General features: G+C 35.2%; 4 protein-coding genes and 1 long non-coding RNA gene across 12 annotated transcripts in view; 3 read left to right on the top strand and 2 right to left on the bottom strand.

Annotated features, from left to right (window-relative positions):
• Positions 1-224: 224 nt before the first annotated feature.
• Positions 225-6,228, top strand: tlx3b (T cell leukemia homeobox 3b). Of its 2 annotated transcripts, none has more exons than XM_073913492.1 (3): positions 225-864; positions 3,010-3,244; positions 4,725-6,228. In XM_073913492.1, exons 1-3 carry the CDS (start codon positions 414-416, stop codon positions 4,936-4,938), a joined length of 900 nt encoding a protein of 299 aa, XP_073769593.1. In that variant the 5' UTR covers positions 225-413; the 3' UTR covers positions 4,939-6,228.
• Positions 6,229-8,057: 1,829 nt separating this feature from the next.
• Positions 8,058-20,851, bottom strand: npm1a (nucleophosmin 1a). Its single transcript, NM_199428.2, is given in 11 exon segments — positions 8,058-8,724; positions 11,440-11,514; positions 11,603-11,701; positions 11,794-11,871; positions 11,961-12,030; positions 18,964-19,001; positions 19,083-19,189; positions 19,269-19,362; positions 19,452-19,571; positions 19,711-19,790; positions 20,679-20,851. Coding segments are annotated over 11 exon segments (843 nt in total). The 5' UTR covers positions 20,719-20,851; the 3' UTR covers positions 8,058-8,682.
• The window catches only part of LOC141376355 (uncharacterized), a 974,232-nt gene continuing 962,587 nt past the window's right edge, over positions 15,274-26,918 (top strand). The window contains exons 1-5 of one of the 3 annotated variants that reach the window (XR_012386275.1): positions 15,274-16,046; positions 16,359-16,413; positions 16,514-16,685; positions 17,139-17,283; positions 17,768-18,117. This is a non-coding gene — a long non-coding RNA (uncharacterized lncRNA). The remainder of the gene's footprint in view (positions 16,047-16,358; positions 16,414-16,513; positions 16,686-17,138; positions 17,284-17,767; positions 18,118-26,918) is intronic. The other 2 variants (XR_012386278.1, XR_012386276.1) reach the window with 2 other exon arrangements.
• Positions 20,686-26,918, top strand: part of LOC110438850 (protein mono-ADP-ribosyltransferase PARP14-like) — a 102,717-nt gene continuing 96,484 nt past the window's right edge. For both annotated transcript variants that reach the window (XM_073914651.1, XM_073914653.1), the window contains exon 1: positions 20,686-20,885. The gene's annotated coding sequence lies outside the window, so the exon portion shown is untranslated. The remainder of the gene's footprint in view (positions 20,886-26,918) is intronic.
• The window catches only part of kcnip1b (Kv channel interacting protein 1 b), a 65,324-nt gene continuing 61,828 nt past the window's right edge, over positions 23,423-26,918 (bottom strand). For 3 of the 4 annotated variants that reach the window (XM_021479166.3, NM_001008632.2, NM_001328504.1), the window contains 3 exon segments: positions 26,762-26,866; positions 26,222-26,284; positions 23,423-24,578 (listed from right to left, as the gene is read on the bottom strand). In XM_021479166.3, the coding sequence (XP_021334841.1) occupies positions 24,531-24,578; positions 26,222-26,284; positions 26,762-26,866 (216 nt within the window). In that variant the 3' untranslated portion in view covers positions 23,423-24,530. 4 annotated transcript variants of the gene reach the window in all.

The raw sequence follows: 26,918 nt of genomic DNA, 5'->3' as shown, positions 1-26,918 counted from the left end.
TCTATAATGAAGAGATACTTGACCAATACAAAAATTGAGGACTAAACAATCTGCATTTTAAGAAATGATATCGGAATACGCGTTATGTTTTGTGACTTAACCAAATGAAAGCCAATAAGGAAAGCGAGATTAAGCACTGTCCAATCAGAGAAGAGAACAGCGCATGTGCTCCGTGCAGGGATCCATTGGAGAGAGAGAGTGCCAGGATTCTGCCAAGTCCTCGTGCCAAAAACTTTTCACCCATAGACGAATGCGTCCAAGCCGTCCTTAGTCAAGAATTGAATACTACATCACAAAGTAGATATTACTAGGGATTCCCTTATTTACAAAGATAGAGTTTTCCGTAGTGCAAATCCAGGACTGTTCGAAATTGTCTGTGGAATAAAACCGCTGGAAAGGTTCGGGTGGTGAGGATGGACCGAGCTCCAAGCTCCAGCCCAAGTGGCACCAGTCAAACATCACAACCAACCCAACATGAACCCATCAGCTTCGGCATTGACCAGATTCTCAGCGGAACCGATCAAGAATCACAGCAGAACTCGACCAGGAATAGTTCGGAGAGCAGCAGTGGCAGTAGCAGTGCGAGCGGAGGCTGTTACCATCTCGGCAGCCCAACGGGAGCGAGCGCAACGCCGTACACGACGCTTACCGGCACATTTCATGGTATCGCGGCTCCTTATGAGGAGTCCAGTCCATACGGAGTGAACTTGACCCTTGCGCCCGGAGGAGTGATTAGGGTCCCGGCGCACAGGCCCCTTGCCGCGGCCGTTCCTCCACCTATGGCCAGCGCGGTACCCGGACTTGGGAGCCTCAGTTTTCCCTGGATGGAGAGCAGCCAGCGCTTTGCAAAAGACAGGTTTGCAGGTAAAAAAAAAAAGAAAATACTCATGTCATTTCAACATGTTCCTTACGGGTTTACTACAAATATTCCTCTTGGTTAAAATTATAAAAATATAGGAATTGATTGAGGAAAAACACAGCCTAATTTCAAAAATGATCAGAGCGAGAGCAAAATGGCAACTCAAGCTAAATAATGTTCTAACATTTTTAATGTGTTAAATATCCGTGGTTTATGGATAAAAACAACAAAGAGAAGAAAAGGCAAGCAGATCTACAAATCTTGGAAATGTATTTATTTTTTCTTTCTGTTTTAAATTATTATTAAATATTTTATCTTCATTTAACTTGCACGTGAAAAACTAAAATAATTTATCAGTTGTCCACAAGAATAACATTATTAATACAATTGATCCTACTATAAAATGCTTTAGCTAACCCAGTATTATATTGAAACAATTCGGCAAAATTAAAATGCACCCCCTATAGCCTGCTTAAACGAACTTCTGTTTCTACAAATAAATATGATGTTTAAAATCATACGTAAATATAGAATAATTTTCGTCTATAATAATATGCGTGCACATTTTTAGACAACTGCAGATACTTTAAAACATGTTTGCTTGTATGGGATTTATAACAATGAATTGATGGAGCTTTCATGGCTACAATAAATATTGGACTGTCTGGCTGGGGAAACTTGATCCTACTGTTTCCATAAGGAGGCGGCAGATGAATGGATGTTGCTGAAGAGCTCGTTTTAGTTTTATTTGACCTTGAAGACCCTAAAACACCTGTACCGGTCGTGGGCGAAATTAAATAAAAAGAAAGTATACACCTCAACATGTTCAGACTAAGTCAGTGTGCCATTTAAGACCCTGTATTAGCATAAAGGGCATGATTTTACTTTCTAAACAAATACGAATAACAATTTTAGGCTTCAAGTTCCTTCACAAGCCATAGCTATATATATATATATATATATATATATATATATATATATATATATATATATATATATATATATATATATATATATATATATATAATTTAAACGCATTGGATATTTGCGAATTTTAACACAGTATATTTGAATAAATATCAAATAATTAAAACCATGCACAAATAAGTAAAGCGCGCATGCATGTTTTCTTATTACTTTTTAAGTTGCAAAGACGTTCAAACACAGGCCTTTTGTTTATGTGTTGAACATCTAACGTGCTACGCAAATACGGAAACAAATGCGTATTGTTATATTTAGTTAACCGCTGCTTTGCATATGAATATAAACTCTTACAATTCAGAGCTGTCACATAGATCACCAGCTTTCTTTATGCTGGGGCAAATGGCGAACGCTGTGCCATTAGAAAGACATATCAATATTTCACCAGCTTTAATTATTGCCACCTATAGCTGCAATAACAGGCGCTCTCTGCTGCTCTGTGCTTTTTTTTAGGTAATAAATAAATTAACAATATAGGAAATTATGGTCATTAGGAGAACAGCTGCTGTTTGTATTTTATGCAACATTAATAGGATATGTTTCGTGTGATTTTATTGTACAGCTTATATGTAAGCTGAGTAACAGGCCTCTCAACAAATCCTAAGAGCATCAGCAATCTATCTATTTATGAGGGGGTTTAGTATTTAGCAATCAATAACATAATGTCTAATTTGACATCTAAAAAGTAGAGAAGCACTAAGGAGTAATTTAAAGTGAGGACCAGATTTCCTTTGACTCAGCAAGAGTCACAATTATACAAACCTTTAAGTGAGAGCTGTTTTACTGTGCAAAAATACTGTGCATTTACTTCTTAACAGTCCTTCATAGCAATTAACAAAACAGCAAAATTGTTCATTATTTAAAAGTGTAATTCTTCATCTAAAATATTAATAGAAATTGTTCATATACATCTTATTTTTGCTGGGGTTTGCATTTAATGCATTATATATAAAAATGTAATTATTATTTGACAAGTGATAGTGTAGATGTACATTAATATCTTGTGAGTTAAAAAATAGTAAACCAAAAATAAAACTGATTATGAATATTAAAAATTTGAAATTAAGCTTTTTCTCATTTCTAAAAAAAAAGTCATATAAAGCTAAGTTACAGACTCTAACCCCATCTCTCATTTTGTAATTTTTCTTTCCTTGTCCATCTCACAGCAGCCTTGACGCCTTTTACTGTGGCTCGGCGTATTGGTCACCCGTACCAGAACCGCACACCACCAAAGAGAAAGAAGCCTCGCACGTCCTTCTCCAGAGTGCAGATCTGTGAGCTGGAGAAGCGCTTCCACAGACAGAAATACCTGGCCAGCGCTGAACGGGCAGCTTTGGCCAAAACTCTAAAGATGACAGACGCACAGGTCAAAACATGGTTTCAGAACCGCAGGACTAAATGGAGGTGAGGCAAAGAAAGGGAAAAGGAGAATATGTTAATATGAAACATCAAGAAACGTGGTGAAAGAAAGTGTGATCTGAGAACAAACGCACTATTTCACTAAAACAATAATTCCCATTAGATCTTTCACAAAATACAATTTTTCTAATTTTTCCATTAGTTACTGTCCAATAATTTAACCTGTGAAAAAGTTGATTGTTTTACCTACAATGTCGTCATCTTGGAATTATAAGGTTCTATCTGCATTTTGAATGATTTTGAGATATTGAGCTTCAAAGTTTTTGCATTCCATAGCAAACAGAATGTGTGTAACATTTTTTTTTTTTTTTTTATAAAAAGTCTTAAAATGTAAACAACTTATAAAAAAACATCCTATAATATAAATAAGTTGTCATTTAATAAGAATATGTCAACTTAATTTTGACAAAAATGTCTGATAGAACCTTATAATTCTAAGGTGACGATGTTATAACAGCAGACATGATGTTTTAAATTTGCGTGTCAAATGATTGAACAGAATTAAATGTATATTTTAACAGCCATTGCTGTATTCGTTACTTAGGGTATTCTAAAATATAGGCCTTTGTGAACTATATAATTTGAATCATTGCAGATTCACATTCATATTTCTAGTAATATACATGGCCAAGACAAGACGCCTCATTCTGGTGTCTGCATGAACAATAAATAACCTCTTTACTGTAATGTTTCAAATAACTTTTTGTCAAATGACTTACTGTTCCTGACCTGTGATTATTAAAATGTTAAAATCAAAATTAGTGATTATATTTTTCTCACTTTTATTAGACATGAATTTTAATAAAATAAACATTATCTAAAGATTCTTATTCTAAATATCTGACAGTTGGTTTGATAATAGAAACTGTTAAGTGATAACACAATTAAGTTGTCCTGCAAAAGACTCGAGCATTGTGTTGTTTCAGCTCATTTTAAATAAGTAGTTTGAATAAGCAGCAAAATATATTTTTGAGTGTATATGTATCAAATTAGTTTATTGTCTGTCACTACATGAAATCACTTGATTTGACCAACTAACTGCCTTAATACCTGTAAGAATTAATGGGAAAATAATGGGGTTGTCAAGAAGAAAAATTAATTATTAATTAAAACAAACACGCTAACGACATGCAACACTTTGCAGAAGTGACTGCTTGAACATTACTTAATTTAATATTTAAACGATTTACATTTTTGAAAGGTTGACGTACATTTTCTGCAAAACTGTCAGCTTCAGCCTTTCAAAATTGTAGAAAAATTAAATCTAAATCTTATATCAGTAAATGTACACAAGTGGTATTGGTCCTTTAAAAATCCCACTAGCTTCCTGTAGTTTTAAACAGTTAATCTTTAGATTACTTTAATAGTGATTTCACTCAATAATTTAATGTTCATGCTGAAAACGGAATAGGTACGGTATGTGTACAACTTCTAATCTAATCTATATCATTTCTCTGTATGTTAGAAGGCAAACGGCGGAGGAAAGGGAAGCAGAGCGTCAGCAGGCCAACCGGCTAATGATTCAGCTTCAGCATGATGCCTTCCAGAAATCTTTGACTGATTCAGTTCCAACAGATCCGCTCTGCATCCACAACTCATCCCTGTTTGCCCTGCAGAACCTACAGCCTTGGGCTAGTGAAGAGAGCAGCAAGCTTGGAGGAGTGACGGCGCTCGTATGAGTATCACAACTCAAAGGAAAAGACATTCTTTGTTTTGATGGACTAGGATGTTGGTTGACTTTATCCCCATCCCAAATGACTATTTCATTCAACCACAAAAAAGGCGAGGAACTAATTTCGGCAGTCTACAAATGAGCAAACCCATATAAATAAAAAGGCCTTTCCAAAATAAATGAAGGCCGTTTTCTGTGGTGTGTCTGTGAGTACAGAGACTTTTATCCCCATCAGGGTCAGTTTCATTGACAAACTGACCCAAAGGAAGGACAGGGCATCTCAGCTGACCCTTTTACAGAGCTACTAATCTCCTCTTCCATCCTTTCATTTGCCCTTCTGCCCCCCGTGTAATTTCTCCACCACTCAGAGCTGTGCAATACAGGATTAATGCAGAAGAGGGAAGTAACAATGAATTAATTATTCATAATGCAAGTTGCACGACCTAAAATGCCCCCAATAATGCCATGTAAGAAAATAAGGACAAAAAGTATTTTTAAAGAGTAGTACAGTCTTCAACACATATAATTTCATTTCTTTCTCAAGTTGGGTATTATAGCAAAATGTATCATTTCAGATTTTAACCCACACAAAAATAATTCAGAGTTGGTTTGAACCCAATTTGCATTAAATATGGACACACTTAACATTTGAATTATTACTAATATTTATTTAATCATTTCTTTAAGTTTTTTTTTTTTACCTTTTATTGGGATAGGATAGTGGAGGACAGACAGGAAAACGTTGAGAGCAGAGAGAGGGGAAGGGTCGGCATAGGACCTCGAGCCAGGAATCGAACTTGGGTCACATGAGCCCTATGGTGCTATATGTCATCGCTCTTAACCACTAGGCTATTGGCGCAGACCATTTTAATTATTTTTCAATTAAGGTTTTAATTCAGTGGTTAGGTTTGTCAACATTTTCACCCAAATTCTTGAGTGAAGGAACAATAACACTCTCCTATTTGTGTTTTTATTTATATTTATGAAACGGCATCCCAACAATTTGAGGAATAGGATGAAGTGTCCTGAAGAAAGGTGTATTATGTATTTTGCAGTGGTTGCTATTTTTATCACCCGCATTCCATTCAGTAGTATCTTTAAATGCAGCTCAGAAACTTTTTCGAAACAGTCCAGTGGCTGAGCGTTGTGAGTCAGAGGGAAATGAACAATTTAAAGGGTTTGTGAGATGACCCTGTGATGTAGGTGTGCTGTTGCATCCCAAAATCTGTATTATACTTTGTATTTGATAAATATGTAAATAGCAAACAAAAAGTAATAAACATTGTTTTGGCATTAACACAAAAGGTGAGCTTTGCTTAATTTGTTATTCCCCTAATGTTTTTTTCTTTTTCAAAGAGGCGTATTCCAAATCCCTAAGCAGCACTCTTCTCTAGAGTAATGCATTGCTTTCAGAGGTCCTACTACCGTTCTACACAACTTGATCGACAAATAAACACTGAGTCCTGGTTGTTGGCTGAAGTCGATTATGCCTGCCACAGCAAAGAAGCACTTACATCCTCAGGCAGATAAATGCGGGATCCTGTGGGACCATAAAAATGCCTTTATGCCCTCTGCAACCAACTCTCTCCTCCCAAAGTGCTGACTCTCAGGAACTGACCTGCTTTAAAGGCCTGGGTGGGGGTAAATGGAGGGGTGTCCATTATAAAGTGATTTAACAGACTCCTTACATTATGATGCTGTCGAGGCCTCTGCAGGGTGAACCTGTGGAGTTCCACCACCTCTCTTTGACAGATGGTTAGTGGTGACCTGTGCCAGGGCCTCTTTGACTGGAGAGGGTGAGGTGATGTGTGTAGATGAGTCGAGGTCATCTGAAAAAGCCTTCAGTCACAGAGACTCATTAGTCAGGATAATTTACACAGGAAGTATTCTGGCTTCTTTCCACATCTGACATCACATGTACTGTACAGTTGCTCAACTACAAACTGTTTTGTAAAAAGTGGTGTTGTGCTGCCTTCTGCTGGCTGTTACTTGCAACTGCTTATATTTAAGAAACACTTTTACTGGACGTTTGCCAGCAAGCAAATTTGTTTAATAGAAGTCTAATAGACATCTAAACGTAGATAGCTTGGCTAAAACAAGGCTAAACTTGTGCTGTCGGTGAAAATCTAAGACATCTAACAGTCCAAAACTAGACTAGTCGTCAAACAGACTTTAAATGTGGTCAATCATTTCTGTTTATTTGAGTAGTTTTGACATTTTTAGACGCATATAAGATATTCACTGACAGCACAAGTTTAGCCTCGTTTTAGCCAAGACTAATTTAGACGTCGATTAAACAAAAAAAAAAAAAAAATGCTTGCTGGGTTGTCTTGTACGCTAACCAAAACCACGTAAAATACTGTAAATTGGATTAACTTTTGGATTATGAGCTACCCGAGTTTCAAAATGATTTATAAATATGTTAACCATATATGATAAGTAGCAAACGTGGCAACGTTAAAACAATTACAGAGAAACGGTGCAGTGCATGTAAAAAAAAACCCTGAAATGATTCAAATTAGCCAAAAACGCATAGTATAAGAAAATGTCACACGACATAGACATCTAAGCGGGCAAGAGTACACTACAGTAACTTTTTTTTGCACAGCACGTTAAATTATGCCAGGATGACAATTGCCAAAACCTCGTTAGCTAAACGAACATTGCAATCAATGGACCATAAAATCAATACAAATGTTTATTACAAAAAGACACTGCTCCTTCACCTGTCCGAGTTCCAAATTTTGTGTTTTTCATCACACATGTACAAGGCCAGACAGAATACGTGAAATTTATAGCGAATAATTTTGTAAGTATAATAAACATGAAATTGACTTTTTAAACTTTAAGACTTACCATATCCAACGCATCTTACATACAATTACAATTAAAACATTCTTTGTAATGGCAAATCTCATATTCACTTAGACAAAATATAACCATGCAAACTGTACTGTAAATAAATCATTTGCATATTAGTTACTAAGAAAAGGAACGTATACGCAAGTTAATAGACTTAACAAGCAAAAATTCTGCAAACTTCTGCACATGGAGATTCTGTGTGGTCTTACAAGTCATGACATTTATTGCACTTTTAAAATTTGACACACTAGACAACAGCTGGGCTTTCAGTTGTGAAATATATCCTTTATTTGCATTTAAACATTTCAGAAAGTCAAAAAACAGAACCACATCTGAAATGTCCTGAGTCCTGATTCTGTTGAGACAGGGCTGCAAAGTCTGTGACATTACAATACATTGATGACATCTGAAGACCATTCAATCCTGAACATACAATGGCATTTAACTCTTTCCAGGGAATGACAATTACAAAATAATATCAACTGCTGCTGAAATACCAGAATTAAACATTGAGGCCATTCTGAAACCCACTATTCATACATTGCATTATCGCATCACAGATCTAACCAGATAGCTATGCAGACATTTCCATGTCAGTTTAAAGAAAACATGGACGGGCACCACCAACATATCTTTATATAAATCAGAGCTTCATAATTGAGCAATACTGCAGCCAAGTTAACCTCACACTCAAATGACATGACTGAGGGTAAGGACAAGGCAGACTGAACAAGGTCAAGTTGTTTCAAGTCATTTCGAGGAATGGCACGGATTTAACATAAAAACTGAAAGGTATGGGGACAAACAAACATAAAATTGCAGGTAACAAAAGTAAAATCGTGTGGGAAAGGGGCTTAATTTAAGCAAAATAAAAGGCGTTTTAGTTCATTTATTTGACAGTCTGTCTCCACTTCCAGAGCTCCTCAACAACCTTGGGAAAAACAAAACAGAAGCATAAGACCTTCACAATTAGTGCTCTCAGTTTCAACACTTTATAATCTGCAGTTAAGTAAAATGATGAATACAAACAAATCGTGAGTTTATATTTTAAATTAATTCTTAAAATGCCCAGAGATTGACAAAACACATTGAGACGTTTTATTATAATTTCTAAGACAAAAAAAGGCAATTAGGAAAATGCCAGTTTATACATATTGAAAAACTGCATGCAAAATTTTTTTGTCATGGTTTATGGTTTGGAAATCGTTTAGCAAACTATTAACCAAAATATATGGCGGCAAATCAATGCCAATATTAATCAACACAGCAGTGATGTTTGCACGCGAGGAGAAGTGAACCGTGAGCAGATTACAGGTCTACATGCGAGAAAACTACAGCTCGCGAGCGCACAGGGGATCTTCACTCGCGCGCACAACTGATCCAGCGCGAGAAAAAAAAAAGTCCCGCGCGCGCACAACATCATCATCATCTGTACGCATGATGTACGCTCTCGCGAGCGAGGTCATGCCTACAGCGCACGATCAGTTCTCTCCACTCGCTGGTTCTTCTCTCTGCTCGCGCGTAACATTTTGGATTTGTCAGTCCTAGAGCGGGACTTGGTTTACTTATCTCTAACGCTATTGGCTACTCTACCTTTCCGGAAGTTAGCCGGGATTGGACGCAGGTAAGCTAGTTTCCCCGTTAAATAAAAATATAAAGGATATCTTATCATAATGTCACAATCTGAAACTAATAGACTTAATTTACTTTCTCAGTAATAATAGGTGACGACTTACTTTCAATAATGAGATATTTCTTGTAATAATTAATCTCATAATAATGCCTATTCTTACCATCATGACCAAGTCATATAATGACATATCAAAATAATGAGATATATTCTTGTAACAAACTTTATTACTTGAGAGAGAAAGAGAGAGTTATACCATGTGGCAAAAGATCTCTCCATTAAACAGAAATTGGGGAAAATATACATGGGCTAATAATTCAGGACGAGTAATTCAGACTTTAATTGTGTGTTTTGAACCATGATGAAGTTTAGCGCCTACATTTAAACTAAACTCAAGCCAAACTTGTTTGAATTTATAAAAATCTTTTTTTTTTTCTTAGACTCATTGTCCTTGACTCATTTTCTATGAAGAACAAGTCAGAATAAATTGGATGGACAATAATATACAAAATAGGCTATACATGCATGAAGTGCATAAAGTACAAAGGTTTATAGTAAATATATTGCCATTAGTCTGTTATTCCACTTTACAGTTAAAGTCAGAATTATTAGCCCGCCTGAATTATTAGCCCTCGTTTATTTTTATCCTAATTTTTATTTAACGGAGAGATTTTTTTCAACACATTTCTAATCATAATAGTTTTAATAACTCATTTCTGATAACTGATTTATTTTATCTTCGCCATGATAACAGTAAATATTATTTGACTAGATATTCTTCAAGACACTTCTATACATCTTACAGTGACATTTAAAGGCTTAACTAGGTTAACTAGGCAGGTTAGGGTAATTGGGCAAGTTATTGTATAACGATGACTTGTTCTGTAGACTTTCGAAAAAAATAAATAGCTTAAAGAGGCTAATAATATGGACCTTAAAATGGGTTTTTAAAAATTAAAAACTGCTTTTATTCTAGCCGAAATAAAACAAGAAAAAAAGTGGGCTAATAATTCTGACTTCAACTGCATATGTGACCTTTAAGATGTTGGCATGTTGTATAGAAAATGGTATTTGTATGCCTCTGAAGTGGAATAATGTAATGGATACATGCAGTGAGTAAAGCCAAACGAAGATTGTAGAAATTAAATTGTTGCTCAATAGGTGGCGATAAACACCCATCTGAATGTCTGTCACTGTATTCTTTGTTTGATTGGGCCAATCATTTTTGATTGAAGTATATGCAGGTTATTCAATCATTAATTAAAAATGATTGAAAAGTATAAATATTTTCCACTGATCTATATTACAAACAATGTTAATAATTATAATAATATACAAAGCTGCACTGCACATATAGTATGCATTGTATGGAAAGATCTAAAAAGCAAATAAACTCTTCTGAAGACAATATTTCCTAGAAAGATCATCCCCAAGTGTAATAATGAGCACTGCTGTTGGGGTTAATAATAAAATAAAATACAACAAACCAGACAAGTGCTGCACGGGACAAATCAAATGGGTTTAGAAAGTCATGTTACAAGAATGCAAGTCATTATTTTAGAAGATTAATTATTATTATTTGACTGTTTCTTGAGATTGAATCCTCAAAGTTCTCAGAAAGTTTCTTATGATTATGACTTGCAAATTGTATATATATTTAATGGCGGGATCTTTTAACCTGCGTCCAATCCCGGCTAACTTCCGAAAAGGAAGAGTAGCCAATAGCGTTAGAGATAACAAGAAAAAATCCAAAATGTTTCACGCGAGCAGAGAGAAGAACCAGCGAGCGGAGAGAATTGATCGCGCGCGCAGACTTTTTTTTCTTGCGCTCCAGTGGAGTGGGCGCGTGAAGATCCCCTGTACGCTCGCAAGCTGTAGTTTTCTCGCGTGTAGACCTGTAATCTGCTCACGGTTCACTTCTCTTCGCGCAAACATCACTGCTGCGCTCGATTAATATTGGCATTGATTTGCCGCCATAAAAATATCCCTATCAAAACACAAGAGCAATGAACGTACCTTTGGATCTGTGCCTTTGAAGCAGTTATTCACATAGTTCTCAAACTTCAGCTGTACTTTTGGTAATGACACACCCTGCACAAAAAAAGCAAATAAAGAACTTAAGTGTTTTTGTTAACTCGCTGTAATTTCACTTGCTGAGGGGATGCACAGAAAAACCAACCTTTGCTACACTCTCCATCATCTTGGACTTGATATCGGCTAAAGTCCGTGGTGTTTGTGGCATTTTGGGTGTCTGTTCTTTCTTGCCCTTTTGTGGAGTCTGTTTCCATAAAACATCATTTTAAAACAACAAGGCTAGGCAGACTACAAACATGAACCTCTACTTTCAAGAAGAAAAAAAGATATACAAACCTGTTTAGCAGGTGTACTGGGTTTGGGTCCTTTTCCATTCTGTGTAGGGGTCTTTGGTTTCGCTGGTGCTTTCTTTTCCTGATAGAGAACAAAGAGGAAAAAAATTAGTTGATTCAAAATTATATTTATAGCACTTTAAACAATGTGCACCCTGAATATATCCTCACTTTCACAGGTGACTCCTCTTCACTTTCATCTTCCTCATCGTCATCTTCATCATCATCATCGTCCTCATCACTGTAAGGAAAAGTGGGAATATTTTTACTTTATTTTTACTAGATATATTTGAATATAATAATTTGATTGGTGATCAATTCTCAAAAGCTTTTTATTAATACTTGCTCACATTCTAGATAAAAATTCAGAAGTCAACATCTGAAATAAACACAAACTTTAATAAAATCCTGAAAATAAAAATGTGTTGATAAATATTTTTAGGACAGCTCCGATGAAAGGTTTGCACCACTTCAAATGTTGACTACTGCATGCTTATCCAGGATTTCTGCAGATATTATAATGTAAAATTTAAGACTTTAAGACTATTAAGTATTAAGTTTAAGACCTATAGCACAATTTCAAAAACACGCGAGAGAAAAGGTAAAAAAATAAATACATTTTTTTAAAATAAAAATTCACAAAATTTGTGGTAAAATAAATGTCTTTAAATTGAAGACCGGAGTACTAAATTGTTCACCGTAGTACTACAGACAGGTTATATGCACCATTGAACTACAGAAAAAACAAACACCTTAATGCTGATTTATACTTTCTCCTGGCACCGCGTCACACGCCTCACAAACGGACTTGGCATTTATATACGACACGTTCGCTAGTCTAAAATGATAGGGGTGGTCAAAAGAAACAGACAGTAAAAATCAGACGAATTTTTTGGGCCTTTAATTTTGTTTTAATAAACTTACCCCCCAGGTTTTTACAAACTCTTACAAAAACTTTACTCCTTTCCCACTGCTGTAGCAATTTCTTGTCAAGAATTGTTGGTCATCTGGTTCTCTCTATGATCACGCATGGACGGATCATAAAGATGTCGGCACAGACGTACCGGTTTCACACAAAATCTCTTCAAAGCGTTTCATATTCAACTCAAATGTGACGCCATGCCATTTGTTCACCGGAGTCTCAAAAAAAATTCTATTAGCTTCGCTATGGTGTTACTTCCAGTCAAGAGCGCATTTATGTAATACAAGCAGGCAAATCTATTTGCTCGTGCACCGATTTCCTCTGTTTGTGGACAAAACTGCAAATTTTCTCACTCTCAAATATGCACTGCTCCTGCACCATTTTTTTTTCCTGCTCTCAGTACATATTTCCCTCTTCCTTTCGTGCTTTTTGATATGATTTATATTGGTACACTATTAATTAACAAGAACCAAAATACTTAAATAGACTTACATATTACATTTTTAATCTAATAAACCATAACATTGACTGTTCTATGATGAGATTTCCGGTTTTAATTTAATCACTCTTAAAATAAATCTCAACCAAATCTAATTTTTATCATGGCAACTAAAATAATGTAAACTAGTCTCTGCTGTACAGTTTTGTAAAGTACTTCAATTAATAATACTATATTTGCTATAGTAACAAAGGTGTAACAAACAAACAATCCAGTGCTGTAGTTTTTTTTAACAATATAGGGTATATTATTCTACAATACACCAAACTTTACTGTAGTAAAACTACACTGTATTTCACTTTATCGGTTTACTATTCTTAATACTACAGTATGCTCAAGCATCTCTAGAGAGCAAAAGCACGAAAAGAGGAGGATACACAAGCCATAAAAAGTGCGAGTCCGCATTGTGCGACGGATCTAGAGCAGACCATTTACACACGAGTTGCCAGTGTTGAGTGCACGTGAAAAAGTTACACGAATGCGCTCACGACGTGTAATACTGCGCTGACAACATTAGTCAGTGAAATATTGCCATACTCTGCCAGCCGAAATCATGTGGCGTGCAACCACAGCGTACCTCCGCAAACACATCGATGATGTCACATTCGCTGTGCGCACTGAGATTGGCTATTGCAAGTTGACATTTTTGTAATTGTAATACCGCAAATAACAATTGGACTAGTTAAATAAAAAAAAATGGCAAAACGCCAAAAACCTAGCAGCAAAAAAAAAAAAAAAAAAAGAATTTAAATGAGCATTAGATTTAGCGTTACATGGACGTCGCAAAAATAAGACGTGGAAAAATATTTAAGACCTAGAACACCGAATTTCAGCCTTTAAGGCTTTAAATTTCGATTTTTAAATTTTAGACTTAAGATTTTATAAGACCCTGTGGAAACCCTGTTATCTGGTGCTTGCAAGTGGCTCTTTTGAGCAGAAAGCAGATTGCAAGCCATTTCACAGAACCAAAACACTCATTTATCAGTAATAGTTGGTAATCAACTAAAAAGAAGTTGATTTCAATTCAACATATTTTTTACATAAATCATTAATACAAAGATGTTATTAAAATACAATGACATTACATGTTCCTTATGCCAGTTTGTCAAATTAAATATTTCTGATCAAAATTAAATATTTCTGATCCACAAATATCTTATGTATTGTCTTGCAAAAAGACATAGTAAACCCCTAAAAAAATTGCAACGCCAACACAAACCCCTGGATTACTTTTGAATAATATTTCAGGTGAAATCTGATGAAATCTGAGAACTCCCTCATCCTCAACAGACAGCAACGGTCTAAAAGTTTAAAAACAAAATCCTTAAAAAAAAAAAAAAAGACCATATGCCTTTAGTGCTTCAATCGTAATATCAATCTATAAGATTTGGATATGCACACCCTTACAAAAATAGCCTACAGGAATCCTGCAGGATTTTCATTTTTTTCTGCAGGAACCTGCTGGTATCCTGTAGGAATTATGAAATCCTGCAGGACAAATTGACAATATGTGCAGGCAATTCCTACAGGTTTTAGAATCATGCAGTACTTTTTGCAGGAATCCTGAAGGATTCATTTTTTTTCCCTGCAGAAAAGCTGCTGTCCTGCAGGAATTCAAAAATCCTGTAAGACACATTGACAATATGTGCAGGAATTTCCTACAGGTTTTTACAATGGATCCAAGCAAGTGACAAATCCTGCAGGATTTTATAATTCCTGCAGGGCTTGCAGGAATTATTTGTTGTAATTGGAATGAAAGAAATTGTGTCACTTGTTTTTGGTAGCAATACAATATGAGTTCTAACAGATAAACATTACAACAAACAAACAAAATATAAGAAAATAAATACATAAAGTATACAAATAGATTATAGGCAATTATAAAAATCAACCATTACACTAAACCATTCAAATTATGCATTTATGCAAACAAGCAAGCTGTACACTTTTACGTTTCATTTCTATACTTTTTTTTTCATTTATTAAAAATCTGTTTGGTTAGATGCAAAAAATAAATAAATAAAATAAATAAATAAAAAAAATGCAAGACCTGTCCTTGAGGTAGATATATGTTAAACGTATGTCTGTGCATTTTATGAGTTCAACAGAGTCTCTTCCTCTTTCTTTTAAAATGTTTGTTGCTGTTATCCTTTATTCTCTGTCTTTTTGACCTGAGCAACCTATTTTATTCTGTGTCCATTGCCTTTTTGTGGCAGCTGGAACTGGTGCCTCTTCATTTAAGTACAATTTTTACTCCATTTTTATTCTTTTAAAAGAAGCAGGTTACGGTTATTGTTCAGGTGATTGGTAAACATAATGTGTTTTCTGCAATGTTAGAGTAAATTTAATTATTAAATTAATATAAACATTTGTTAAACATTTTAAATAAAATAAGATATAAATGCTAAATTGAAATTAGATAATACATTGCTGCCAATAATGTATAGGTCTATTTTATACACATTATATATTTACAATATTTTAAGTTAATAATGACTACTACTAATATATGTGTGTGTATTATTTGACAAAATGGACTTGAGTAGACACATTAAAACAAACATTCTTATAAACAGACTTTTTTCTTTAACAAAATAAATGATTTGTTTGTGGAATACGTGTGTTTTGATGAATCTGTGCTTTACAGATTCACACAGTCTTTCACACTTAAAAAAGACGCTCGTTTTCGCCACCTACTGGCGTTACAGTGTAGTTTACATTATAAACTCCGGTAAAATGAATCATTCAGAGAAAAGATTCGATTCATTGAGATGACTCGCTTCACGTCGCCGATTCGAATGCACGTCAGTCAACTGTCACCAACCGTCTTCTGAAGGTAAAACACTTTTCTTAAGTTATTTTATCGTTAAAGTGCTCTAATAAATGCTCTGTTTTAATGTTAAATCAGTAAATTGTTTTGTAACACCAAAACAAATACTTACCTGATTTTTAAAGTCGAGATCACATTAACAATACTAGTACATTGCTAACGTAATATACTAAGGTCTACTACCGCCCATCATATCAGAACTTAATTTAAAAAATGACTATATGAAATGATATTTTTATCATTGTTAACATAACCAGTGTTTTATTTAGTATTTTCACTGCTTATAAATGGTGCTAATATAGTTTTTTGTTACCTCAGAAATCATTTATCGCTGCGGCCGGACAGCAAACTACTCTTTGGCAGGTACATTAAGGTAAAACTGTTGTCATGGATACAGTTAGCTGTAGCCATCAGAATTAATTGTGTGCATGTATGTGTGTGTTTATTTATGTCTATATATTTATCTATCTTAGAAAATGGGCAAAAGATGAGTCCTAACATTAGTGGAATGGAGGGAGGAACCATCGACCTATGACATTATTGTTTCTTAAAAGAACCCACTGAAAAAGAAATTTGAACCTGGGGATGTTGTGGATGTTGCCTATGAGGATGAAAGTTCACCACCCACAGTTCTTGACATTAAAGGTAAAACGTACAGCAAACATCAAGACTTGTGATCATGAGTAGGCATTGGACAATAAGCGGTTTCAAGGTTTATGTCTGTTTGGAAAAGTCACGGTTTTATAACCACCAATATTTTCTGCTATACCGTTTCCAAGGTATTTGTAAAGGTTTTTTATGTGTTGTAAAGAAATCTGTGTTTTTGAAACTAATGACGACAGCAGCAGTCAATGATTTATTTTAATTATTTAGCCTGACATGTTTGCCGTTCCAAAATATTTAAAATCTTTTCTAAAATATAATGTGTTTAAGTTGTTGTTTTTTTACTCAGATTTTTAAAAATAACTTATTTTAGAGCAGTAATCACAATATTGTGATATTTTATCCAAGGTTATCATATCAACAGAAACTTAAATCCTGCTCATGCTTTATCATGATTGAAGATAAGTATTTTCAACTTTATCTATTTCTCTTTAGAGAACAAAGAAACTCTCAGGAGGAGGATATTCAGAAGAGGGAAATTTACAGACGTAGTAGAGAAGAAGTTTCCAAACGTACCAATAAAATTTATCAGAGCAGCAGTAAGGGAAAAAGTAAATGATGAGCACAAGTTACAAGTAAGGTAATCATTTGTGCACGCACACACACACGCACACACTTGTATGGACCCTTTTCACATTTGCGTGTTTTTTAGCAGCAGAAATCATCATAGTTGGTAAACTCAGAGTGCAGTGAATGAGAGAGTACAACTATTTTTTTTTTTTTTTACAATTCTATTTGCTACAGAAAACCATGTCAAATTTACTGTCCTGTCCCCATAGACACTTCATTAGATACTCCTCGCATTGTTTTTTTAATTTGACATAAAGATTGTATTATACATAAATGAATGTAAATGTACATAAGTTTAAAAAATCTAAATATTAAAAACTTTAAGGTATTTAGGATGCAGATAATCTTTAACAACACATCATAACAGTTTTGTGAAAAGGGTCCATTAATTGTTTATGGGGATTCTTCATAGCTGTAATGGTTTTTATACTGTACAGACTGTATTTTGTATACTCTACCACTTACAGGACACTTTTTTTTTTCTTTTTTTTTAGGAAAATGGAGTAAACGCAGCCTGTTCATTGGATTCTGGTCTACTTTTTATTTTTATTTTTTTTAACAATTTTAATAAATAATTTGTGAAAATACATTGATTCATTGTGAAATTTCTCTAACTTCAAATCTATCCTGCACAATAATCCTGCAGGAACTATATATTTTAATAGACCTGTAGGATTGTAATTCCTGCAGGAACAATCCCTGCATAAATTTCCTTCATAAATTTCTGTCTTAAAATTTCCTTCACAAAATTCCTGCAGTTATTCCTACAGGAAAATGAGCTGAAAATCCTGTAGGATACCTGTATGAAATTCCTGCAGGATTCCTGTAGGCTATTTTTGTAAGGGCATACAAAAATAAAACTGTATATAATAAAAAGTTTTGAAAAAAAAATATAAACGTCACAAATTACATTACTTATTTTATTATACTTAAATATTTAAATACTTAAAAAGTGAAATTACGCATTAACTTGAGCAGCTGTTTTCCCACGCTAACTGTCTCTTCTTCACTGATGGTTGCTTCTTTTCAAATATATACGCTCAAATTTGCTATAACTTTGCATGAGAACATCAAGTTCAGCTGGAGAAAGAAATGGTGATCTTTTTTATAAGATATTGCCATAGTCACTCATAATGTCTGCGCTCCATTGATAATGCCTTTTTAAAGTCACGGTGTGCGCGCTTAACTCTGAGTTGGTCTACTCGAAGTTGATTGACCCAACTCAGATCAGCTATTCTGAAACCGAAAACTCATTTTAATCTCTCGGTAAATCAACTCAGAGTTCAAGTTTAAACTCTGAGTTGTTTGAACCGCCTTACTGAAACAGGCCCCTGAACAATATGTCAGCAGCACAACATGCATAAAAAGCACAGCACTCTCATATACTGACACACAAGGATTCTCATAGCTTAATATTATTGTCCTTGACCCACTAAAGGCCTGCATTTTGGTATTTTCAGCACCTTGAACAGTCAGGCAACTTGCTGTCTATGAAGGAGCTCTCAGAATTCAGCTAAAATAACTTAATTTGTGCTCTGAATATGAATGAAGCCTCAGGGGTTTGGAATGACAAAAGTAATTAAGTAGCATGTTACATACTGTATTTATACTTGATACACAAATATAAAAAAAGGCACTTCAAAATTACCTTAGACTGTTAACTTACAAAAATACAAACAACAACACTTACTCATCATCGTCATCTTCCTCATCCATCTTCATTTTTTTCTATATAAAAGAAAAATTGTTAGAAAATGAGTCACAAAATTACATCAAAAAATGTAGTTCCCAGCTAATTCCAGAACTCACTGAAGGCTTTGGAGTTGACAGCGCTGGCCTCTTCTTGGATGTCATCACGGTTTCCTCTTCTTCCTCCTCCTCCTCCTCCTCATCAAAAGACTGATCTCCTCCCATGACTGAAACATGATTCCATTAAGAAATTTCCAGATAACCACAAACAGTTTGAGAGCATTCAAGACTACAAACAATACTTACTAACAAGATGCTGTCCACTAATGTGAACCGGACCAGAACCAGTGCGCAGACGGAAAACAACCGGTGGCGTGATCTCAAACCCACCCAAACATACCTGCAAACAAAACGTTCATTAAAATCAACAAGGAAAATAATTGAAATGTATGAAATGTCATTACAAAAATTATGACCAAGTCTACTTACACTTGGGAGAGTTGAAGGCTTGAGTGTTGCTAGAACTGCCTTGACCTTCTGACCCTCTGAATCTTGTCCTTCAATCTCCACAACATTCAATTCATCTTTTGTCGAGGGATCCACACAGGCCTGCAGGAGCATGAACAAATGCGTTAAGTATGACTTTTAAGAGCTATCAAAATTGAGGACCCGTGTGTGTGTGTGTATATATATATATATATATATATATATATATATATATATAAATAAAACAAGAAACATCACATACCATTCTAACCGATAATTGATGATCATAATCATCATCCTCTGGATTAAACGTGATATCCTTGCCTGCTTTCAGTTCACAACCTGTAAAACATAAAATTTTATAAGAAAACAAGACAGATATCTGAGACAGTCTGATTATTTTTTTGTTAACTGTTGAACAATCCACTTTCAAAATCAGTGCATTGGTCTGTGTTAACACATGGACCCTTTGTATGATGAATGTGTTAAAAGGAACAAACAACATGTGGACAGGTTTGTGGGTCGTTAATTTACTGTTACAGACTAAGGTCAAACATTTAACCATAAGTTAACTACGGTTTAAACTAGCTTTGCTGAATATTGGCAATGTTCCATAGCCGTTACCACCGACATACCTTACAAAAAAAACTTAGTATATTTATAAAAAAAAGAAAGAGCATCTAAAAAACGTGAAAAATACATACAGAAAATAAGTTTACATTGCAGGCAAGCAATAGAAATGGTTACATGCGTTGTCTCGGTTAACACGTGTAGCAGGGTGACGCCATTTTGGAGCGCCAGTGCACGTGTTTAGAGAGCGCGTGCAGAGAGACACGAGCCGTACAGATGCAAGTTAGTTTTTCGTTCTCTGAAACTTGTATTTAGGGATTTATTTTCAAATTACTTCGCAAATCCAAGAACAAACGTAAACAAGCGTCATTTAATGGTTCGCTTCAATTTTGAGATTACTCTCTTATGCTAGCAGACTAGCTAGTACGAACTCATGCGACACACGTGTTGTAAGTATAGTCACCACACATCGAGTAGTTTAAAATAGATATTACACTGTATTTACAATAATTAATACAATTACTGTGCTTTAAAGACATCTGAGAATGGTAATAACCTGTGTTAGCTGACAGGTCACTCTACCATTCTCAGTTTGCTTAACTAATTAAGTGCCATGTACTTCTAGTACACTATATAGAATGTAATTAATGTATTACATACCGTACAGGAAGGTTTGGGGACCCATCTGTTCGAGATCCATGTCTGCAGGCTGTGTGTGACTGTACGTCGGCTGAAATGTGCAGTCAGCGAACACGAGTGCAGGAAGAGCACACTGACCCACATCGAGTAAATCACGCCCACTACTGTGACGGTCCTCCGGTCCAGCCAATCACTGAGCTCCAGGGACAGAGAATCACGGAGTTTGAGGTATGACTAATATTCATTGAAGAGCATGAGATTTAATCCGACAAATCATGTCTTAATTTATCAGTATTTGGCCATTAATCAACTGTGGTGGAAAGAGTACAGAAAAATCATGCTTAAGTAATAGTACCATTACTTGCCAAAATGCAGTACAACTAGCGTAAAACTATTTGTTGTAGATGTTACTCAAAATATGAGTAAAGTAGCCCTATTTAAAATACTCAAGAGTAGTTAGCGGTGAGTATTACATTGTGACCCTGACAGGATTTTTTTGGTGGGCCCAAAAAAGCAGTGGGAGTGGGGGATGTATCATAGACGAAAGTGATAAGCGAGGGGGTGGGGTGGGGGATGTTGGTGGTATCGCGGACAAAAGTCAATAACTGGGTGCGAGACGTGGTGGGAGATGTATCATGGACAAAAGTAAAGGGCGGCTGGGGGTCTTTGTTTGCAAAGTTAAGGGGGAGTGGGGAGGTTGTTGTACATAGAGGAAGAAAGTGTAGAGGCAGGGGGAGGTTGTGAGGGCCCCTGGGACCCCTGAAGTACGTGGGCCCTTAGAATTGTCCTCCCCCCAAGACCCAACCCCCAGGGCACCCGTGGTTGAAGCGTTTACATGCAATTTGTTCGCACGCGTGTAACTTAGTGCTTGTTTAAGGCCATTTAATGACTTCATCATCTTCTCATAAGTAAGAGTCTCTGGGTCATTGCGTGTGATAAATTTGGACATCTTTAGACACTTTTAATGGTTTCAATTGGTTTTCTGCATTTATAAAGTGCCCATGTCTTCAGGTAGGTCAGTATGATGCGATTTACTTTCTATGTGCGATTGAATTGGACAAAATCACAGGACTGATTTTTTTACTCTGCCAATCCCCATTGAAAAGAAAAAATAAAGTAGTTACAGGTTGAAGTAAAGTAGTGGAGTAAAAGTACCGATACAGCACTAAACATGTACTTAAGTAAAAGTGCACATTTTTAATAGAGATGCAAGGATTATAGATTTTGGTTGTACGATATAGTCTGATGAATAATCATGGTTTCACGATTATCACGATTATTATGCATTTATTCATTCCAAAACACTACTAGTTTAGAAAATCACATGAAAACTCTTATTCAAAATTATTATATAAAAATTATATTTTACAGTGTTATTAATTGCTGCTCAGTAACTAATTAATACAGCACAAAATAATAATAAAAACAAACAATAGTCCATTTCTCTCTTTGTGCTTAAAAATAATTGACTTTTTTTGCCATTTAAACATAAATAATTTTACACTGAAAACAAATCACAGAACAATAAAAAATATAAAATATAATATAAATATAAAATATAAAAATATGAAAGAATAAATAAATAAAAAATAGTATTTGTTCAATGCAGGGCTCGAAATGAATCTTTATACGTGGTAGCACCAGTGCTTTCGACTTTAAAAAGTTAGGAGCACCAGAAAAAAATTAGGAGCACCCACCAAAAATGAATGAGCACCACAGCAAATTGTATATTAAGACACATATTTTACGCAGCGGATGCTCTTCCAGCTGCAACCCATCTCTGGGAAACCCATCCATATGCACTCATTTATACTCATACTCTACAGACAATTTAGCCTACCCAATTCACCTGTACCGCATGTCTTTGGACTGTGGGGGAAACCGGAGCACTCGGAGGAAACCCACACGAACGTAGGGAGAACATGCAAACTCCACACAGAATTGCCAACTGATCCAGCCGACGCTCGAACTAGCAGCTTTCTTGCTGTGAGGCGATAACACTACCTACTGCTCCACTGCGTACCCTTCAAATAAATATGTCATTTAAAATGTTTTTTTACATTTTTAGACACAGAATCCATTAATACTCAGTAAACAATATAATACCTGCTTTTTGTTTCTGACAATCCAGCATTTGAGAATCTGTTGTTAATGTTTCATAAGATATCAAAGTAATCATCTTTAAACATCTTAACTAACAATAAATTACTCCAATTAATCAAATATTAAATTTGAGATGTTATATTATTATACATTATTATTATTATTATTGGGGTGGCTCAGTGGTTAGCACTGTTACTTTACAACAAGAAGGTTCCACTTGACCAGTTTAAATTTTTGTGTGGAGTTTGCATGTTCTCCTCATATGTTTGTTTGGGTTTTCTCCGAGTGCTCTGGTTTCCCTCACAGTCCAAAGACATGCGCTATAAGTGAATTAAATACTAAACTGGCCATGGTATATGTGTGTGTCTGTGTAAATGAGTGTTTCCCAATACTGGGTTGTGGCTGAAAGGGCATCTGCTGCGTAAAACATGCTCTAATAGTTGGTGGTTCATCCTGCTGTGGCAGCCTCTGTAATAGAGATTAAGCCAAAAGAAAATGAATGAATGATGAATTAATTATTATCATTGTTGTTATTAAAAATAATAAAAGAATGATATTTGTGTTCTACCAGAACCAGAGTGTAATTATAGTATCCAGCAAAATGACCCAATATTTTGTATAACATAGTAATAAACAATAAAATAAAAACACACAGCCGAATGTTCTTCCACAAATGATTTTAATCAGTTTGGACTGATATTGCAATTGCACAGCATATTTCTGTTATTTCATTTTCACAGTTTGTATTTGCCTCACTGGGCATTTCTTCATATGGCATGATACTTATGCAATTACTGTATATATACATAGCTTATATGTCATTTGATTGAACCTGACCACTTCCCTTTAATGTATTTGTTTTCCTTTTATGCAATTTACTGTAAATGGATGTGTTTTTCCACTTACAAATAACTGTCCTTTTTGAACATATGCAAATGTATCAAGGGACAGAAGAATATCCAGAAGCTAGATTGTCATTTGTTGGGTTTGAATACAGATTTTAAATACAGACTCTTTAATTCTCCTCACACCTTGCCATACATAGACACACTTTTACAGTAAGTTCTGTCCCACATTTTTCACTATGGTCTAATGGGCAAAATGGCTTGGCAAGTACTGAGACGGACAGACATAAGCAGGTCGTCTGGAAACACCAATTACAAACAAACAACGTTGACAACACAAGACACAAAATCAACATCCAAATATTATCCTCCAAACCCTGTTTCATAGATAAATACAGCAAATCATAAAAACAGATATTTAGAAGGCCAACGTTATTTTCAAGCAACTCATATCAGCTGGTCTTTATCATCATGCAAGCTCTTTTGTCGAGAAAGCAAGCAAATGGAGGATGTGTTTCCTCCTGGATGCAGTTCCAGAACACTAAATGCAGAGTCCTGAGCTCTAGGGTCAAGAAAATGGTCACAGGGAGCAAGGGTGTTGATCATTGCCACCCAATAGTTAGTTAGTCATTGCACATTGCCTTCCAAACAGTCATGAAACCTCATGTAGTCTTCAGTGGCTGGATAAAGGTGGATTCTGGGCCAGTAATTACCCAAAACACCAGCAAGAGACAACATTTAGTAAGTTACAAAGTATAAATAGAGAGAGAGAAAAACAAAGCTCATAGACTCTCATCCTTCTCAGGCTTTCAATTTCCCTTGTGAAATATAGCAGATATGTATTTAAACATCAAATCACTCTTGCTTTCTTTCCCTTCCTTTCCTCTTCTCTGTTTTGTTCTTTTCTTCTTTTCGTCGATCCTCTCTACATCACGTTTTCGAAGAGCTGCATGGATCTCATCATATTTTCATCCTGGTGAAAAGAAAATAGATTTTTTTTCTAGATGTAGTTCAGCAGTTTGACCACAATGAGGCAGTGTTATCTTTTTAGTTAGTTAAGCTCTTTGTTATTGCATGTAACTCAGTGCTTTACATGACTTTTTGTGTTTTGGATGTTTAGATAAAAATAAGCAGACTTAAAAAATGGTTTAAAAGACAATACTGTTATCATCTCAATGGTAACTGTGAAAAATGTGATTTTGTATAACAACTTAAAGAGACAGATCACCTAAAAATGACAATTCTGCCACCATTTATTTATATCCACTTGTTCCAGATCGGTTAGAGCTTCTATGGATGTCAGTGACTGCTTTTCCAACATTGTTCAGAATATCTTTTTGTTTGTTCAACAAAGTTTAGAGCCATTTTCATCTTTCCATTCTCACTTTACAATTAAAAAAATAATAATTATATATATATATATATATATATATATATATATATATATATATATATATATATATATATATATATATATATTGGCCAGAATTCAGTGTAAAATGTCATTATTTAAAAAGATATACAGACCTACAGAATTAATTTTAGTGTGTATGAACATTAATAGTAGCTGTTGTTTTTAAACTACATAATGAACGCTGTTCAGGAGTTTGCGTCAGGATGATGATACATGAGCTGACTTTGAGCAATGTTGTTGTACAGTATTACAGGGTGTGATGCTGCTTGGCTACTTTCATAAAATTGCCAACAAACGTTTTACATAAAAATTGGAAATGTAAGTAGTTTGAGGTCTAGTTACCTAACTATCTCACTCACTATCCTTAGTTAGGATATCACTATCCTTACTATTAACTTAGTTCCTGATTTATACGGGGTCGCAACAGTGGAATAACCTCCAATTATTCCAGCATATGTTTTACACAGTGGGTACCCTTCCAGCTGCAACCCAGTACTGCCAATTTAGTTATTCTTCACCTATACCGCATGTCTGTGGACTGTGGTTAAAACTGGTACTTTTTTACTGTTTTACTTAAGTACATTTTTAAGACCATACTTCTTTACTTTTACTTAAGTTCAAAAGTGTAGTCAGTACTTCTACTTTTACCAGAGTCGTTTACTTCTACTTAAGTAAGGGATGTGTGTACTTTTGCCATATCTGGCTCCAACTTGCCTCAACACACCTGCCAGGACATTTCAAGCCTATTAAAGCAGCGGTCACACTAGAATTTCTGTGTGCGAAATTCTGTTGTAGGGCGGTGTAAAAAGGGGTGGGATTAAACAAGATGATTAGACATTTAAAAAGCAAGCGATTGGTCTATATTTTAAATTTCTGTCCAGAGAGGTCATGTTTTGATCCATGGTTGGTGTCAAGCAGTCAAGTGATGCGATTTGGCAGGTCAGAGTTCACCAAGCTTGAACTTTGCAACGCAGCGAACTGCGAAACTTGTTGCACGAGCTTGCCTTTCCAGTCTGACGTATTTGCGTGCGTATGAATGGAGGTCTATGGAGATAAAAGTCCAGTGTGACCGCAGCTTGAGTAGCTATCCTATGTGCGTCTGATTGGGGTTGGATCTAACCTATGCCGGACAACAGCCCTTCAGGACAGAGTTTGGGCACCCCTGCATAAGACTAATGAAATTGCACATAATGTGAATGTACCTCTTGGCAGGCAAGGACAAACTCCTCCAATGTTACAACTCCATCTTTGTTTTTGTCCATTTTCTGTGAAAGAGTGAAAGTGTATTTAGCTTGCTGTGACAGCTCGTGCTATAAAAATCATTCACAAAATTTAGCCAAAAAAAAGCAACAAAAACAGTTCACACTAATACTTAAAAAATAGCAAAAACTATTTTAATAATTAACCATCAGCAATAGTTTAATATAACTAAGCAGTACTTCACCACTACTATAGAATGGTTTCTGAAATATGTGGCACTCAAGACTAGAGATAAAAAAAAAATTGTTAATAATTTAATATGTTAATGGCAGTTTATTCTGCCGTGGTGACTGCTGATAATGAAGGGATTAAACAGAAGGAACATGAAAAATTTCTCAGAATTCCGATTACATTGTTATAATCAACTAAATTGAGTGAAAGCCGTTTTCAAAAGCACAAAAAAGCATACAAAAAATCCAATGTTTTTAAATTTTAATGTAACCTCCAAGAATGACTGAATAATTAACAGACTAATGACTGACCTCAAAGAAAGCATCCACATGCGCCTTTGGTACGTCTCCTTTTAAAGCTGGATATGTGTATTTCCCCATCATGTCGTAGATCGCTCTCACTATCTCTGTCATTTCCTGAAAGGTACATGAAGAATGAATTCGTTACTGAATCAAGTAATGACATTTA

Source organism: Danio rerio, chromosome 10 (genome assembly GCF_049306965.1).
Source record: "Danio rerio strain Tuebingen ecotype United States chromosome 10, GRCz12tu, whole genome shotgun sequence".
Taxonomy (NCBI): domain Eukaryota; kingdom Metazoa; phylum Chordata; class Actinopteri; order Cypriniformes; family Danionidae; genus Danio; species Danio rerio.
The sequence above is the reverse complement of the archived record's forward strand: the minus strand, read 5'-3'. Positions and strand labels throughout refer to the sequence as shown.

Excerpts from the sequence above, each read along its gene's own strand:
- tlx3b (XM_073913492.1), top strand. The coding sequence starts at position 414 with ATGGACCGAGCTCCAAGCTCCAGCCCAAGTGGCACCAGTCAAACATCA. Across the intron at positions 865-3,009 it reads TGCAAAAGACAGGTTTGCAG|CCTTGACGCCTTTTACTGTG; the intron begins GTAAAAAAAAAA and ends ATCTCACAGCAG. Across the intron at positions 3,245-4,724 it reads AACCGCAGGACTAAATGGAG|AAGGCAAACGGCGGAGGAAA; the intron begins GTGAGGCAAAGA and ends TCTGTATGTTAG.